Source organism: Chiloscyllium punctatum, chromosome 13, assembly GCF_047496795.1.
Source record: "Chiloscyllium punctatum isolate Juve2018m chromosome 13, sChiPun1.3, whole genome shotgun sequence".
NCBI classification, from domain to species: domain Eukaryota; kingdom Metazoa; phylum Chordata; class Chondrichthyes; order Orectolobiformes; family Hemiscylliidae; genus Chiloscyllium; species Chiloscyllium punctatum.
The window spans coordinates 94415792-94434010 of NC_092751.1; the positions used below are offsets into that span (position 1 = coordinate 94415792).

At 39.5% G+C, this 18219-nt stretch overlaps 1 protein-coding gene and 1 long non-coding RNA gene across 7 annotated transcripts in view; both read right to left on the reverse strand.

The window, feature by feature from the left end:
* The window catches only part of LOC140484685 (uncharacterized), a 77426-nt gene extending 71421 nt beyond the window's left edge, over positions 1–6005 (reverse strand). Inside the window, exon 1 of the long non-coding RNA XR_011962312.1 lies at positions 5940–6005. This is a non-coding gene — a long non-coding RNA (uncharacterized lncRNA). The remainder of the gene's footprint in view (positions 1–5939) is intronic.
* A 1806-nt stretch (positions 6006–7811) lies between these two features.
* On the reverse strand, positions 7812–18119 carry znf503 (zinc finger protein 503). Of its 6 annotated transcripts, none has more exons than XM_072583305.1 (3): positions 17984–18119; positions 12100–12307; positions 7812–11724 (listed from the first exon to the last, which is right to left on the reverse strand). In XM_072583305.1, exons 2-3 carry the CDS (start codon positions 12178–12180, stop codon positions 10261–10263), a joined length of 1545 nt encoding a protein of 514 aa, XP_072439406.1. In that variant the 5' UTR covers positions 12181–12307; positions 17984–18119; the 3' UTR covers positions 7812–10260. The 6 variants fall into 6 exon arrangements, with proteins under 6 accessions (XP_072439406.1, XP_072439405.1, XP_072439404.1 ...); XM_072583304.1 differs by having other exon boundaries at positions 17954–18112; XM_072583303.1 differs by having other exon boundaries at positions 17899–18112.
* Between the last annotated feature and the right edge of the window lie 100 nt (positions 18120–18219).

Here is an 18219-nt window from a genome sequence, read left to right on the forward strand (position 1 = left end):
TTGAAGCACATTCAAGAGAATTGTTTGGCTAACTTATAACAAGTACAACAAGAGAGGGCATGATTCTGGACTTAGGTTTAGAAAATGTAACATGGCAGTGAGGAGTATTTTGATAGGAATGATCATAATTTAGTTTGAATGTAATTACGGAAAAAGACAAAGATAGAACAAGAGTTAATGATCTAAAATGGAAATAAGCAAACTTTACCAAACTGAGGAGTGATTTAGCAAAAGTGGATTGGAAATGGCTATTTGAAGGTAAATCAGTGTTAGAACAGTGGGATACATTCAAAGGTGAGATTCAAGGGGTTCAGAGTAAATACGTTCCAACAAAGAAAAAGGGTAAAATGATCATTTCCACCGCTTTTTGGAAGTCAAGGAACATACAATGTAAGAAAAGATACAAAAGGAAAGGATTTCTCAGACAGTGAAGACTCAGTACAGTAGAAAATGAAAGGAATATACAAAGTGCAGGGGTGAAATCAAAAACAAAACAAGGGAAACAAAAGAAGGACATTAAAAAATCATTGAGAAAATTGCTAAAATCAAGGCAAACCCAAATATGTTTGAACAGTACATTAAGATTAAGAGGATACCAAGCAAACAAAGGATTTGCGAAAGCCATAAAAGATAACCAATGTCAAAAGCAATATAGGTATGGTTCTTCATGAATATTTTGTGTCCATGTTCACAAAAGAAGAAGATGAGCAGTAATTGAAGTTACGTGTAAGTAATACCACAATGTTGGTATTTTTACAAGGTTACTATGCCCTTGAGTGTTTTTCTTCAGAGAGGGGGTAATTGGCCAGGCTCCAACTAGGCTGGATTTGAAAGGTTTATTGGTGCCCTTTTTGTTTATACCTAACAGATAATGCTTCAGGCAGAAAGCTTTCAATCTTTTAAAAAAGCAGGTATAATCAAGGAGATGGGGCCAGATCTTTATCTGTGCAGGTCAGTTCAGTTCGGGGGTTAGTTGAGTCAGACTCACAGTTGAAACTGGAAGTTCTCACCCTCTTCCTGCCCTTCTGACTTTGTGATCGGTAAACTTTTCATGTCATTTTTACTCTTTGTGCTAAGTGGTCTGTTTATGGTGATTGTTAAAAGTATTTTCAGAACAGCATCACTAAGTTGGGATAGTCTGTCGGGTTTGCGGATAGGATAAGCTATCCGGTGTTATATTTTCTGCTCTTTGTGTTTCGTTCTGTAAATTTGTAAATAAATTGTTTGTTTAAAACTTGGCAGTCGAATCAGCTAATTCACTCTAATATCCACTATACACTTATGGTGTGGGCTACTTGCTTAAGAATGTTTGAGGGCCTAGTCCATATCAGTAGTATGAAATATTTCATGTAATAAAGATAAGGAGAGGAAATATTAAGAAGATTAGCATCCTTGAAAGTAGATGAACCACCAGGGCTAGATGAAATATATCCCAACTGCTAAAAGAAGACATGAAAGAAATAATGAATATTCTGACCATCATTTTAAATTCCTCAATTGGATGTAGGTGTGCAACCAGAAGATTACAAGATTCATTTTTGGGTGTCAATGGTTGAACAGCATTTGTTGCCTGTTCCGAGTTGCTAATTGAGAAGGTTTTGGTGAGCTGCCTTCTTGAACTGCTCAGTCCGTGTACTGTAGGTGGACTGACAATGCCCGAAGGGATAGAATTCCAGGATTTTGATCTTCTGACAGAGAAGGTACAATGATATGTTTCCAGATCAGTATGGTGAGTGGCTTCCTTCTCCAGTGATTTGTTTCATTGTGCACCCAATGTATCTACTACTCTTGTCCCTCTAAATGGAAGTGGTCATGGGTTTGGTAGGTGCTATCTAAGGATCTTTGGTGAATTATTGCAGTGGATCATGTAGATAACACACACTGCTGCAAGTGAGCATTGGTGGTGGATGGAGCAAATGCTTGTGGATATAGTACCAATCAAGTGGGTTGCTTTGTCCTGGGTGGTGTCAAGCTTCTTGAATGTTGTTGGAACTGCACTCCTGTTGAAGGGCTTATGCCTGAAACGTTGATTCTCCTGCTTTTTGGATGCTTCCTGACCTGCTGTGCTTTTCCAGCACCATAGTCTCGACACTGATCTCCAGCATCTGTGGTGCTAGGATTACTGAAGGATGCCGAAATGGATCATCCACTTTGCACTTCTAGCTGAAAGTTGGTGAGAATGCTTCAATTTTATCTTTTGCACTGATGTGTTGGTCTCTTCCATCATTGAGGATGGGGATATTTGAGGAGCTTCCTTCTCCAGTGATTTGTTTCATTGTGCACCACCACTGACAACTGGATGTGGCAGGACTGCAGAGCTCAGATCTGATCCAATGGTTGTAGGGTCGCTTAGCTCTGTCTGTCATTGCTCCTTATGCTATTTGGCATGCCAGTAGTCCTGTGTAGTAGCTTCACCACAAGGATACCTCATTCTTAGATATGCCTGATGCTGCCCCTGGCATGCTGTCCTGCACTCTCCATTGAACCACATTTGATCCCCTGGCTTGTTGGTAATAGTTGAGTGGGGGATATGCCAGGCCATGACAGTGCAGATTGTGCTGAAGCACAATTCTGCTGCTGCTGATGGCCTTCAGCACCTCATGAATTATCAGTTTTGAGTTTCTAGATCTGTTTGAAGTCTGTCCCATTTAACACTGGCAGATTGGTTAAGTATGTTTTTCCCTCTTGTTAGTTCCCTCATCTCCTGCCAGTCCAGCAGCTATGTCCTTTAGTATCTAACCAGCTCAATCATTCGTGCTTATGCTGAGCCATTCTTTATGATGGGCATTTAAATTCCTCAGACAGAGTACATTTTGTATTCTTGCCACTCTCCGTGCTTCTTCCAAGTATTGGTCCACATGAAGAAGCACTGATTCATCAGCCAAGTACAGATGATACAATGTAATCAGCAGGAGGTTTCCTTGCTGACGTGTAACCTATGTGGTCCTGAATCAATGTTGAGGACTCCCAGGCAACTCCCTCCCAACTTAATATCACTTTGCCACCACCTCTGCTGGGTCTGTCCTTCTTGGATCAATGTTAACATCATGACTTTGTTTAAAAATGGAGGGAAGGGTAATACCTAATGAATAAATACAGGTCCATCAGTCTAAACTTTAGAGGGAACAAAGTATTATCATGAACTAAGTGACGGCATAAACTTAGAAAAGCATGAAGTAATCAAAGATGGTTATTTGTTATGGAAAGACCATGTTTGACTACCTTGATTGATTTTGTTTTAAGTTAACATGGAAGATTGATTAGGCTAGTGCAATTTATGTGGTATATATGGATTTTAGAAAGATTTAACATAAGGTGCCACATGGCAGACTGGTTAAAAAAAATAAGAAAAGGAACCATGTAGTAAGCTGGATATAAAATTGGTGGAGCCATTCCAGTGTTTTTGCAGTTGGAATATTGTCTCCAGCAGAGTTGCACAGGGTTTAGGACTAGGTTCCCCCATTTTTTGATCGTATATAATGATTTGGATTTAAATGTAAAGAGCATGACCAAGAAGTTTGCAGGTGATACCAAAATTAGCTGTGTGATTAGAGTGGGGTGGTAAGCTGTAGTCTGCAGGAAGCTATCATTCATCTGGTCACGTAGGTAGAAAACCTACCTCCGGTTGCACCGGTTTCCTCCCACAATCCAAAGATGTGCTGGTCAGGTGAATTGGCAATGCTAATTGCCCACAGTGTTAGGTGCATTAGTCAGGGGTAAGGATAGAGTAGGGGAATGGGTCTGGGTGGGTTATTCTTCGGATGGTCAGTGTGGATTTGTTGGGCCGAAGGGCCTGTTTCCAAAACGTAGGGAATCTAATTTATCTAAAAAAAAGTGGTAGACGGAATTCAACCCAGAGAAGTGTGAGGAAATGGTTTGGGAAATTCAAACAGTGCAAATGAATACATAATAAAACAAAGGACAATCAGAAGGGTAAATGAAGTGAGAAACCGATCAGAGGACACTCAGACATGTAAAAGAAGTGAGGGACTTTGGAGAACATGTCCAAACCTCCTGAACATAGCAAGTTGATAAGGTCATTAAGGTGAAGAAATAATTTCCTTAGTTGGACAAGGCATAGAATATAACAGCAAAAAGGTTATGATGGAGCTCTATAAAATCCTTGCTAGGCCACACCTTGAATATTGCGCCATTTTGGTCAGCTCATTGCAGAAAAGATATATAATGCATGTACAAGGAATAGATACAGGAAGACGTTGTCAGGACCGGAAAATTGCAGCAAGAGAATTGATTGGATAGGCTGGGATTGTTTTCCATAGGAAAGAGAGGGCTGAGGAGAGGTTTGATTGAAGTGTATAAACTTAAGGGGCCTGAATAAGTGGATGTAAACAATCTAATTTTCTTAGCAGAGAGTTCAGTGACTAGGAGTCACAAACATAAAGTGACTGGTAGAGGGGGAAATAAAGAAACATTTGGTACCCAGAAGGGGTAGTAGATGAAAGGGTAGTAACCCCCAAATCACGTAATAGGTGTCTAAATATGCACCTAAAGTATTTAACCTCCAAGGATGCTGACCAGGTACTGGCGGGTGGGACTAGCTAGTTCATTTTTACTGGGTATACACAGATGGACAGAATAGCCTTCTGCTGTAATGTAACTGGTTTCCTACATCTTCTAAATATTTTAATAATAACTCCTCTGAAATGACTTGTGACGTTTTATTATTTTCACCATACTGCAAAATAAATGTTGCCGTTGTTCAATCATGGATAATTAAATAGACGTTGTGGATCGACTTACCATTGGGAGCCCGGACAACGTTGCCCAAACCCATCTTCCTTGCATTCTTAACTCAGGAGACTTTAGGGCCTAGTAATCGTTTATATTTATCAAGGCAGAATAAGTAAACATTGTTTACAATCCCCAGATGTTTAAATGCCAGGATCTGCAACATTCGGCACCTGAGGCAGGGCTAACTTTGAGTTGTTGTCTATTGCGCACTTCAACCATGCACCAGATACTCCTAACCACCGGCCACGCGCCCACGTAACACCTACAACTGGCACCGCACACTCCTAACGCCGGTCGCACGCTCATTTAACACGTACAGCTGGCACAACGTGCTCCTAACGCCGGTCGCGCGCCCAGTTAACACCGACAGCTGGGACCACGTGCTCTTAAAGACGTCGCGCGCCCAGTTAACACCGACAGCTGGGACCACGTGCTCCTACCCCTGGCCCCCTGCCCATTTATCACCTGCAGCTGGCACCACGTGCTCTTAACGCCGGCCACGTGCCCTTTTAACACCTGCAGCTGGCACCGCGTGCTCCTAACTGCCAGCCGTGCGCTTGCTTCTCGCGCCATTGACCGTTTTTATTTTAAACGCGCTTAACGGTCATCGCGTGTTAATAGATAGGGCTGATCCCCTGCCGAATAATAGTCACCTGTTAATTCGGGTTTAACTATTAACTGGTTTAACTATTGATCATTGCCATTTTTTATGGACTTGACTAATACAGCAGAGAACATCAAAAATAACACAATACAAACATTGAAAACCAAAATTGGGCAAAGCAGTGGAGCGGTGGTTATTAAAGGATATGGCGCTGCTCAAATGGAGTAAGGAATGAGACTTGCATTTTGGTAATGACCAGCCAATACACGGAGGTCTTTGGAACAACTGAACATGGGAAATTCCTGACAGTCATTTATTTTTAACAAATGTCATATCCTACAATACTGACTCAGCAACGACATCAATGGGGGAACATTGCAATCGTTGAGATCAACGGCAAAAAAGCCAGGTACAATGTCTTAACTGTGGTTAGAAGACGGTCCTCTAATTTAAACACAGCTTGTTCACCTTTGGGAACAAATTGAGCCATTTGTTGCTGTGCTTTACCTAATAAGGGTCTGTCATGTCAATATGATATTTGGCTAATATATTGAAATCACAATGGTACCAGAGAAAAACTTACATGGAAACGTTGGTTCATATAATTAATGGCTCAGATTTAGTTTTCTTTTCTTCTTGATGCTGATTCAGGAGTCTAGAGTGAAGAAGACCTGTCAGAGATTAGAGACCTTAGCAAAACAAAAAAAAAGCATTTTGTGTGCGAGAAAAAAAATGATTTTTGCTTGTTCTTCAAAGCAAAATATAACTTATCCTTGATAACAAGTGTGCAAGGGAATCTACTTCATTTACTGAACCCAGTTTATTCACATCGAGTCAAATTCGTAGGTTAGAATAAAATCGTTTTGGTCGTGCTGGTGGAAAAGCTAAGCCTTGATTGCGTGGTGCTTATTTAAAAGCACGGTTGTTGTAATAATTATGATAATATTTACCAGCGTGTTCCCTTTTAGATACAAAAAACAGAAACGTCTATGATTGGCATATTTTGGTCTCCAGATTACTGTTAGAGTGAACACATGTGGTCTATCGGTTTTAGAGTCATCCTATGATTTTGCGGCGCATTTTGCGGGCAGGTTGACTTCCAAGATCTGAACGTTTATACGTGTTTACACAAGATTAGCGGGATTTTAATTATTTTTTTTCTCTCTGCCCCCACCCCCTCCACTGCGAGGTGTGTGCGCGATGTGAGGTGTGGAGAAGGTGCTGAGTTTGGCCGCAAGTTTTGGGGACGAGTTGGTGTTCAGTGCCTTGTGTGCATTCATTAATGCTTTGTCAGAGCAGCGTGGAGACGTTCCGAGTTCCTGCCCAACAACGCGTGTAAATGAATTCAGATGAGCAGCTCCCTTCCTGTGCAACACTTGCCCGTCTTTATTCACTTCGCTGACCCGTATAGCGAGGTATCAGAGGATGTTATCTCCCAGATCAAAGCGGCCGCAAGGCAATCCCTGTTTAAGTTACCTCTGGTTACACTCTCCCCTGATCAATGCACGGCGTGCATTGCATTCATTCATTCATTCTCTCTGCAACATTAAGCTGGGAATTGTCAATTGTTGTGAGAGCTTAACGCTTTTGTTTTAAGGCGCCGCTGCTTGTTGTGTGGCTTCATTCCCAGTTTACAGTTTCGTAAATACAGGGAAACGTGTCGAACGGCGTGTTTAACCACGTTTGGAATTTGAATTTTGCGAGGCGCTTCACATTAGAAAACCTGTGGCTGCAAAGCCTTCGGCTGATCTGTGAGGAACGGAAGGGCGCCTGCCTGTTTTGGGTGCACCTTCTGGACCTGCCACCCCCTCACCCTCCCCTCCCCTTCCCCCTGCCTTGAGGAATAACTGGGTATGCTCTGGCCGAAGGGACACCAAGTGCAGCCTTTGCTCTTGTTGCACTGATCGCCTTCGATTGTGTTGAAGTGAACCTGTCGAGGCTGCCGAATTGAATCTTTAGGCTGTGCTGGTGTGAGTTTGCAGCCTGTCTTTTGATCTGATTTGCCCTTTCTGCTGGTTGTCTTTCTGAGTCGACTCTGCTCTCTGATCGATTCCGTGCGGGTGACGGCGACCAGCGGCTGCTGTCAGCTCTGAGGAAGCATCGCTCCTGACGGCAACAAATCCAGGAAGAAATGCAGAAAAATCCGCGCACTCACTCCCTTCACATTCTTCCTCTTTTGCTATCTATAGCCGCCGACCTCAAAAAAAGTATAAGAAAAGTAACTCCCATTGCTCAATAACCTCTACAATCTCGCTGTGATATGAAAGGCCCTGCTGCTAACAGACGTATTTTTTTTCGGGCTAAGTGCACAAAGTCCTTAAGACACCAAACGGGTCTTTGAACAAAATTTGGATGGTCGCAGCATCAAACTATTCAAAAAGATTAACCAAAAGAGTCATACATAATCCAATAGACTAACCTCCACCAATGACAATTTGAATGAGAAGGCCAAAGCGAATATCGCACACATTTAATATTCTAACGGTGTAAAACAAGCATAACCACGCACATTTCAAGGAATAACAAAAACGTTATTAGAACCAAAAGCTGGTAACGTTGAGTTATCCAAACGTTCTGAATAATAAGTTTCTAAGAAGGGTCAGAGCCAAAAGAAAAATACATTTTTCCCTGTTAATTTGTCTAATTAGACCTCACAAGTTCTGCTACAATTAACATATTTCTCCCACAGGAAAACAACTTTGAACAGTGATTATATTTCACAATGTTCTTATCATAGCAACGTGTTTTTACCACCTATTTTACTGGGAAACAAAGCCGGAAAGGAGACAGACCTACCACTATGGACTAGTAAAAAAATGAGGATGGACTTTTTAAAAGATATCAAGGATACCGCTATTCAAACGGTAGCGTTTCGCCATTCTTTTTTAAGCTCTAAAGCAACACTCAAAAGTGATGAAATTTGTTCAGTATCGTTTAATGTATAAAAGAAAATAGTGCTACGGTGATGATAACGCTTCTTTAGTTCATGTTAATTCCATGAATATGATGCTTGGACACGCCCAATACCCCAGGTGTAAATATGTCATTTTTTGAAATAATTTTTAAAACTGTGTAGTAGGACTAGACTCCAAAGTACATACATCGTTAACATCCATCAAACTTTTTAAAAAGTAAGATTTATTATAGGAGGTCTGAGCCCATGTTAATCCAGTAAGAGTGTAATTTCTAGTGTATGTCAATTCATTTACCCTTTTACGTACATTTCTTGGAATTACACGACTTTAACTTTTCATAGTATCGTTTACAGAAACCTTACTTTAATAAAGCTAACAGCAACTTATGATTTATTTAATATGTAGTTATTTTTACCTGGAAACCTCATGTGCAATTTACGTTTGTTTACTGTTGGTAAATTTGTAAACGCTGATTTAGAAAAAAAAATGCCAAACTGTGGATTCCATATGTTCAAATATACTGAATTCGAATGAAGCATACATATTATTTAGAGCAGAGTAAGAATCTATCTGTAAAAGGATTGAGCTCAAAGAAAGATGATTTAACCGGGGTTGCTTGCCGCTAACAGGACAGATTTCCGAAATTTGAAAGCATCAATCCACCATTAACATAGATTCTATGTGTATAATTTTGAACGTCTTCTGCGTCAGATTACTGAAAATTTAATTCAGATACCAAGGGCCGACAAGGCGAAAAATGTTTACAACTATTATGAAAAGTGATGGAACTTTACTACGTTGGTTGAGCTCTTTCGGGCACTGGTTTTCATCCAACCAGCAGGAACAATGTTTAAATGATAACTTGGTATTATAACAAAAATGTATTCAGCGTTAATAAATCTACAATGTTTTTTTAACAACTAAACTGTAAAAACAGGCCTATTCGTATTTCAAGACCTTAAACTACACAGTAATTAGTTTGTATACAGTAGTCGAATAATTTGTGCCGCTTTGGTGGAGGCGCATGTAATAAGTTTGCAATTTCTCAGAGAGAAATACTTTCAATTAAAACTGTTAATTGACCTCTAAGTTTCTAGTTGTGGAACATGCATTCTAAGAGGTTAACAGTTGTAGGAAAATAATATTTTTTTTAAAAATCCTAAGTATCAGAAACTTAAAATTTCCCTCCTCAAAAGTATCCCTAGTTAGCAATACATCATTTCCTAGGAAAAAAAAACTCTCGAATAATCTTTTAAAGTAGTAAAACTGCACTTGAAAACCTATATAATGCGAACGGAAGTTACAACTGGTAATCAAGAATTCATTTAATAACAAAATAAGACGGTCATATTTTTGAATAGCACTGCTTCTTATTTCCAGAATACATACAAAAAATACCAATTCTCTTTCCATGGTACACCTTAAAAATAATTGCAATTTGAAATTATAATGACAAGTTGGAATTTAGTAACAAACATGCATGTAAATTTTTTCCAAGAGACATTAAATAAGAACGTACAACACAATCATAGCAATTGAAAAGAAATTCCGGAAAGTCCCTATTCTTCTACACTGTTCCACGTTACCTATCGGCTTTTTTGTTAAGTAATGCACTTTGTTATTTTTTTCCCGCTTGAAGCTAACATAAATAAATACAGCGTTCACGGAACCCGTCCATTGATGAACACCATCAAAGGTCCATTATACTGCAATCTGCTTTGTGAGAGACTACCTGGATTGCATTTCAAAACTTTCAACGAAAAACTATTTACATTTATTAATTTTCAAAACAATTCAATGGGTATTTTTCGTATACATTAATCGGTTCATTTTTTGGATAGATGTCTGCTTTCATGACGTTAAAAATCAGATTGAATAATTTTAACGGAAGGAAATTAGGTCAACATTTTTAAAAAATCCTGACGGTTTTGAAATTGGACCCATATAAGCCTTCATCGCAATGCATATTGCAGCTTCGAATATGTGAGCTCACTGATAGCCCAGTGCTGAAGCTGTGGTTAACCTCTGGCTGTAGAGTGCGTATGGAGAGTAATAGTGTCCTGTTGCCGGCACTGGTAGAGTGGTAACTGGCCCTGGAGCGCCATGGGTCGGCAGGGGACTCTTGGTATACGGGTGGTACCTGCTGCTCAGTCCTAAAGCGTGGGGGCTCCTTAATGTGAGACCACCAGGGCTTCCAGGCGCCCCTGTCGGTGGGAGGTGCATATGACACGCCACGGCAGCTGCAGCTGCCGCCGCCGCCGCGCTGCCCAGAGAGGAATTTTGGTAGCCGGCCATAAGCTTATCAGTCCCGGAGAAAGCAGTGTGCGTCCGCAAGTGGTTGAGCAGTTCCTCCGAGGTGCAAAATCGCTTGTCGCATGGTCCATTGGCGGAGACCCAATTACAGACGTGAGGCTGGGGATCGTTAGGTAGCATGAAGCCATATGGGTACAAATGGTGTCCCGCTAGGGTTGGCGTCCCGGCGTTGCTGGACATGGACGTGTGAACGGCATGTAGTGGATGTGAGGGGTAAACCAGAGGGTATCCAGACTTCAAAGTTGTAGGATCATGGGTGCAAGAATTGTTTGCTGCCCCGGCAAGGTGAGCAGCGCAGTGATAACTTAGACAGTAAGGATCTCTGCAAAGACTGGCCGTCATCATTGAGGGTGGAGAGGCACCGGCTAATGGGCTGGAACCGGTGGATTTACTGGAGAGGCCACAACCCAAAGAACTTGCCAGCTGTGCCGCTCCGACCAGGCTGGATTTGGCATGATCCAAGCTGACGCCATGTGGCACAAACTGATGCGGATAGCCGGCGTACGCTCCCAGAGTGCCTGGGTAGGTCATGCTAGCTGGAGGCAAAGGGAAGACAGTTTGTCCGGGCTTATACGGCGAAACAGGGGCAACAAGTCCAGAACTTAGAGCTGAAGTTTCCGAAATAATGGGTTTTGACACTGAAGTCTCCTGGTGCTGGTTCACTTCCACATTTATCCCAGCACAACTGACACTAATCCGGTTGTGGCTAACGCTAGTGGTCGTGGAATTATCTGTGGAGCTGTTTTTTACGGTGTCCATTTCTTTCTTTTCCTGACTGTCATTGCCTTTGCCCTCGGATGGCATCGGTGAAGAAGTGCTGGAATTTGGACTGCCTGTCCTTGGTGTGAATGGTTGGCAGGTGGCGCTAGGTACACGGAAACCAGACTTTTCTCCAGAAACACTGGAAGTGCCGGAGGAACTGGAATCCTTCTTCTCTGCGTGTTTGGAATATGGTTTAAAACTCGATTTGTCTTCTACACCAATGTCGCTAAGTTTCAACGGAGTAGGTTTTCCGGAATCTTTGTCACTTGTACCATTTGAAGTAACAGAAGTTAGCTTTGAAGATGGAGGGGGGTCCGGCTTGCCAATCTGTGAACACGTCTGAGCCAAGAGTGCCAAAGGACTCTTCTTCGCATCGAGCTAAAACAAAATTAAATAATGAATGAAAAAAATGTTCGCGTGAGTCATTATTATAAATAGTACTTTGTAACTGTTAGTAAAAGGAAATGTATTATTTAATTGTAAATAGTTGATAATTCTACGTGATAAACAATGCTGTAACTATGTAAGCTATTAAACAATCTTTTAAAAATAACTATAACTGCAGTCACCCTAAGCCCCGTCGTATCTAAATCGAGTAAATCGTCTCTTACGAAAGGACCGACGACGGATAAGAAAGGTACAGTATTTAGGAAATCGCTAACTTGCGTGTTTCCATGTGTGCGTTATATAATGTATAGGTTACATAAAACATAGTAATGTATACATACAATTACGAAAACGTAGGTAACGTACCTCGATGGGACTTACTGGCGTAGATGGTAAAGGCTGCAAGTACTCGGGATGTAAAATGTGTCCGGTGCGAGCCGTAAGCATTTTCAAAACCTTGATTGGAAGACGATTAGCTTGTCTTGAAGGGTCTGAGGGAGGTACGGTGTGGTAGAAAGGTTTGCTATTACTATTTCCCCTGCTGCTGTTATTGCTGATTTCACTCGCTGTAATTCTGTGGGTAGAGACGGAAGGCGATGTAATCATGACCTAACTGAACCAACACTCCAAGAAGGACTGTGCCGTTCGAGGACGCTGTGGTTGCTTTCACTCACGGTACTGAAGACCCTGCCCAAATCCTGCACGGCGCTCATCAGACAAGCAGCACGACCGCTTAGCTACACACAACACAACATGCAACACACAATCTGGCCGTCAACACTTCAAACACCGAATTACTTTAAGATTAAAGCCTTTGCCGCCTTCCAATCAAATCACACAATGAACACTGAACCCCGAGGTGATTGGAGGGTCAAGGGGATGTGATGTTAACTTTTTTTTGTGTGTCTGTTGGTTATTGTGTGAAGGCGAAATTTTAGACTCCAGCATGTGACGATATTAGGCCAATCCGGAGAGGGATCTCAATGTCACATGCTTTCAATTCAACACCCCCACCCCCAACTGTCAATTTTCCCAACCGCAATCAATCAGTTATTTGTCAGTCCTGTCAATCTAGGTTGATTTATGTCAGCTTTTGTTGCTGATTACAAGCCTGGTGTGACTTGAAAAAGAACGGCGTTTGAAAAGAGGCATTCAATTTAGGGAAATAAATCGTTCTCAGAGTAAACTCAATTTGTATGCGAACAAAAGGCGGACGCACTAGACCGCACTTCAATTCGCTTGAACGAATTATACACCTTCACTTCTTGTCATTAATGGCTTACTTTGCTGTTGAATATTTCTTCCTTATGAAAAAGAACATTTTCAAAAATCTTAAATTAAGAAATCTTACTTCGGGCCACAGCAGCAGACTACAAACAAAACCACATTATTGAGATCGTATCACCGATCAGTCAATCCAATGGTCACACGTAGGGGTGTTTGAAAAAGATTAAGATTGACATGTTGAAAGTCTTGACATGTTAAACTTGACAGCTAGAACAAATGATCGGTCTGATCAAAGTCACTGCTATAAAAAGGTTCATAATGCACGCATAAACTATTGTCGTGGATTTTCACACAAAATATAGCACGTTACTGTCTTTGGAGAGAAAAATAAATAATAATAGCAGAAACACCTATCAGAAAGTGAGACTGGGCTTCCGAAATGTGAAACTTTTTGTAAGTTTTTTTAAATTAAAAAAAAGTATAAAGGGGTGCAAGATTTTGACTTCTGTTTGATGTTTTCTTCTTTTCACTGGCTAATGTATGTGCTAATCAATCTTTGCTTTTGTTTCCGGTCTCGACATGGTGGCCCACACAATCTACAACATTAACAAAAGGTCACTTGGAGATAAAAACACGTTTGACAAGTGAAGAACACGGAAAGTGCTGAGGGGTCGTTAGCAATTTATGAGGTGGATCATCTATTCGGACTGAACTTCACTCAAATTGTCTTCTCAATAAATACTATTTTAACAATATTGAAGATAAACACAACGCGCACATTTCAAAACTTAATTTATCAAAGGTCCAGCATTCGCATTAGCAAACTATACGCGTTTTGCTTAAAAATTTTTACATAGATATATAACAAATACTTTGCTATAGTCTTCTTCGAATGACACGGTAACTTTTACAAATTTATGATGGCAATTAGCGTAATTTCCTTTTAAATAATTATAAAATCCTAAAAAGGTTAACGCGGATTTTGTTGTGAATTAAGACTTTTAAAAATATAAGTGAAAATTACAATATCACTTACTACACTGTGTGCAAAGAACGCATTTAAATAATTTGGCAAAGGAAGAACAAATTTGTCCAGGTGTGCAATGGTGTTGGGAGAGATCTGAACGATTCCCAAGTGGTGGGAGTAAACTCGATCTGCGCAGAACAGTTCTTTCCTTTTAATGGCTCGTCAGGTTGATGGATGAAGTGCAGTAAACATTGAAACGCTGTACCTTCATTTGTGTTCATTTGCATTAACTGCTTGGAACAGCTGTTTTCCTTACTATACCATAGAGACGACTATCTGTTCTTGTTGTATTTGTCCTGCCTCCCGGTGAGAAATACTAAAAGATTAATTGCTTTAGGTGGAGTCGACTGTGGGAAGAGTTTTTTTGAGATTTGTTCACTTCGGTGTGAAGGAAGACTGAACAAACTACATAGCTTAAAGAGTATTTAGGTCTGCATAGGAAAGCAATGGGAAAACGAACCAAATTAAAACCTCACAAACATATATAATCTGCTTTTTCAAAATACACGGTAGGCAACTTTCATTAACATAATACTTCAAGTTTAAGATAATGTAATGAAATACCATGAAGTATCAGTTATACATTATTCGTCCTAAAATACAATTAAAAATCTTCACTGGAAATGACCTGAATAATCTTGCTGGGATCTCAAATTTCTTTTGCCAGCGACACCATCTTTGTGGCGAAGTTATTTTTTTGAAAGAACAAGCAAAAGTTTATTTTCATAATCAAGACGATGTGTTTGGCACGTAAAGAGTAAAAAAATACCACCGGGGCTCCTTTAGAATTTATATTGTTTAAGAGTAGAGGAAAAAAAAACCATTCAAGGATTAAGTTAATTAAAAACATGAACTATTAAAACGATGTCCAACTTTTCCCTTTATCAGCGTTTGGTAGACATGTCAACACGATTCGATTTGTACACAGAGTAAGGGATTTATCATTTTTTTTTAAAAAAGAGTGAGCAATACATTCAAAAAGAAGTATTTGACCGTTCACGTACCCGGCTAATAAGTATTCAGACTCCCGGGCAATTGGGCAGCTTTTCAGACACAAAATGCCGCGGTTTCCTTTCATCTAACTTGGATGGAGACGCTCAATTAAAAGCCTATCAGTTTGTAAGTAAATCAACGCCTATCAAACTTGTCACATCAAACAAAACGATTATTATTGCAACCCGCCTACCCTATTAATCTCTCTGTATGATAATCCGCTTGACAGGTCAGGTCAGATCCTGTAAATCCTGGGATGGATTTCAAAAGAAAGCGGATTGGAGTGAAGTTGATTTTAAAGAAACAGCAAGAACCCCTTTGTCTTAAATGAGGTGGAGAAGGCAAGTTAATGTTGCGCGCTGTTTTGAATTAATTTAGCAATACTGGACTGTCAGGCACAGACAGCAGGAACCACTTAGACTTTACAGTTTATTACATTACGAATTAGTTTCAAAATAAACATGGAAAACATGGAGAAAACAACTCAAATCTAAATTAATTTTATGACTAATGTACAGGTAGAAAGGCTGACTATCGCGCGTTTACCCGTTCGCATCGGTCTAGAGTTAACAGTCTGCTAACACGGTTCATATTACTCCGGAACGATGATCTCTAATTAAATCTAATCTTCAGAATTACACATAAGGATAGGAAATTTCAAATCATTTGGGTGTGAATTCATTTGACTCTCTAATTCATAGCAGGCAGCAAATGTATACACAACGGGAAGATCTGTGTCCGTCCGGGCAATGAGGTACACCGATACCTTTTGTTCTGCATTTCTTATTCTCCAATAATTGGTTAATGTACAATGTAAATTATATTTTATTTCGAAGAACAGTTAAATAGCTGCAAATGTTGGAAATGCACTTACCGTGGCCCCTGATTTTATCTATTCGTGCAACAATCAATTGCAAAAGTTTTAAACTTTGTAGGAATAATGAAAGACTGATTTTACTTTTGGTATGCAATTTAATTACAATATACTAAGCTAAGAAAAAATGTATCCCTTTCTTATTAATAGCAACAAAAATCTTAAAACATTTTTTTAGTAGATGAGCGGAATCTTGTATACCCTGTTCAGTATCAGAGTAATGGTAACATTTTTACTTCACCATAATGAAGTCCCCTCAAGATTCATTATTTGCCTTCTAAATGACGGTTGAGTCAGGACGTCTGCGCCAGGTATTGATAGTATCGAGAGTTGTGTTTTTTTATATCGTCCATGTTCTTAGAATTTTACAAAATAAAATATTTAAAAGTTTTGTCCATGTTCATATGGCTTAAATTTAACTAAAACCTTTATTTGTACATAATTTAGTTAATGTACTATATTTGGTGAATGTCCTATATTTACCTAGTATTAGCCAATTCGAACAATAGTTTTTTGATAGAGCGGAAAACAAAATTACCCGTTGACTTTAAAATAATATGGCAATTTTAGATTTTACGGTCGTTCATCATTAACAATAGAATCAGTCTTTATTGTTCAAAAACCTTTTTAAAAAGTGAGTCGGATCAGATATTATATTGAAGAAAAATTATGATAATCTAAATCATACTAATTTCTTTTCGTGAGAGCGCAAGGAGGTATTCCGACATTGAAGTACATTTTAACTACTTCAAAATAATTATTTGCAAAATAAAGCATGAACCGATCCATTGAAAGCGTGAAGATCCAGATGTCATGCGACTTGAGTTTTACTGAGACATTGAAGTAATTACCTGCAGCAAAAGAAACTTGATGATGGATCCTTTGAATATTTTAAAATTCAAATCTGCAGAATAAACTTTGTTTTATAAATTGAATTGAAAAGCGCGGATTTCACCACGAAATGGGTTCGTTGTAAAATAGGTTCATTTCAGTGTTCAATTCCACAAGTGTCAAACATGCTAAAATGGCGAAAACTAAAAATCTTTCTACCTTTTGTTGATTTGAAAGACGTGATAGATCACGTTCCGCCTTACAGTAAATCTGTAGAATGATTCATAATGATATAATTCATACATAAACGTGTCTTGAAGATCAGAGCGCAGCTAAAAATATGCAAAGGGTTGTTTGATTGATAACAGGGTTGCTGTTTTTCTGCAAGCCTGTCAAACGTTGACACAATGCTTGAGTTATTAGGGCAGTGTAGGGCGCCCATAAATTTTCAACGTCAGGGAAAAAGTAACAGCGGCTTTCTTTATTGTCTAGATGACAGATGGGTCTCAGTACAAGACAGCAAATACTTCGTATTACCCTAAATGGGAACACATTTTTCGTGGCTATAATTCATGATTTTTAAATAGAAAGTTTGAAGTACGTGCCTATATTTTACAGTCTGACATATTTATGAATCACTCATTGCATGCAAATATAATTATTACTGGAAACAAGTGACAAGCAAGTTAGTATGCCCGATATTGGTGGAACGAGATTTTTGTTGAAAATAAAACAATTTAGCAATCAACATTTTTAACTGTAAAGTGACTTTGCTGTACAGCTTCAACGATTTATATATAGCACCCAAAAACACTATATTCAATGTGATCCAGACTTGGATATAGAAATCGAAGAAATGTCATCTGATTGCAAGAGAAGATTGAATTTTTGTTAAAAATAAACCACGCTTTCCAAAACAACTCATCTTTATACTAATAACCTGCAGCAATATGACATCAGGGCGGTACAGAAGCGACTAGTTACAATAGCGACCTGACAAACATGCTGACAATAGCTTCCCACACACGGATAAATACCAAAATTCATACCTGGTTATTAATAATCGCTTATAAACAAGGTTAATGTCGATTCTATTCTGAAACATACATAACGTAAACATATTCCATCTGTTACAAAGACATTACTGTCGTTACTGTATCCGAATTGCCCATTATAGAAGGTAAATCGTATTAATTCTTAAATTTTTAATTACCATTTGTAAACAACTGGACCAATGAAGAGAAGTAGATTCCAGGTATCAGACTTACTTGTGTTAAATATCAGAGCAATAGGCTTACATTAGTAGTTTGTAGGAGCTGAGATTGGGTCAGTACTCTGCAGTGCCGGACTTCCGCATGCGCTCCGCTGATGGGGCGGGAAGGGAAGTTTTTCTTTTTCTCCTTGGGGGAGGTGGGAGGGGGAACGATGTTTGATGGTTCATTCTACACAGATGCTTGCATGATTTCTACTTAAATGACAGAAAAGATAGATTACTTGGACTCAGTCGGGAAATGCGAATATGTTTTTTGAGATG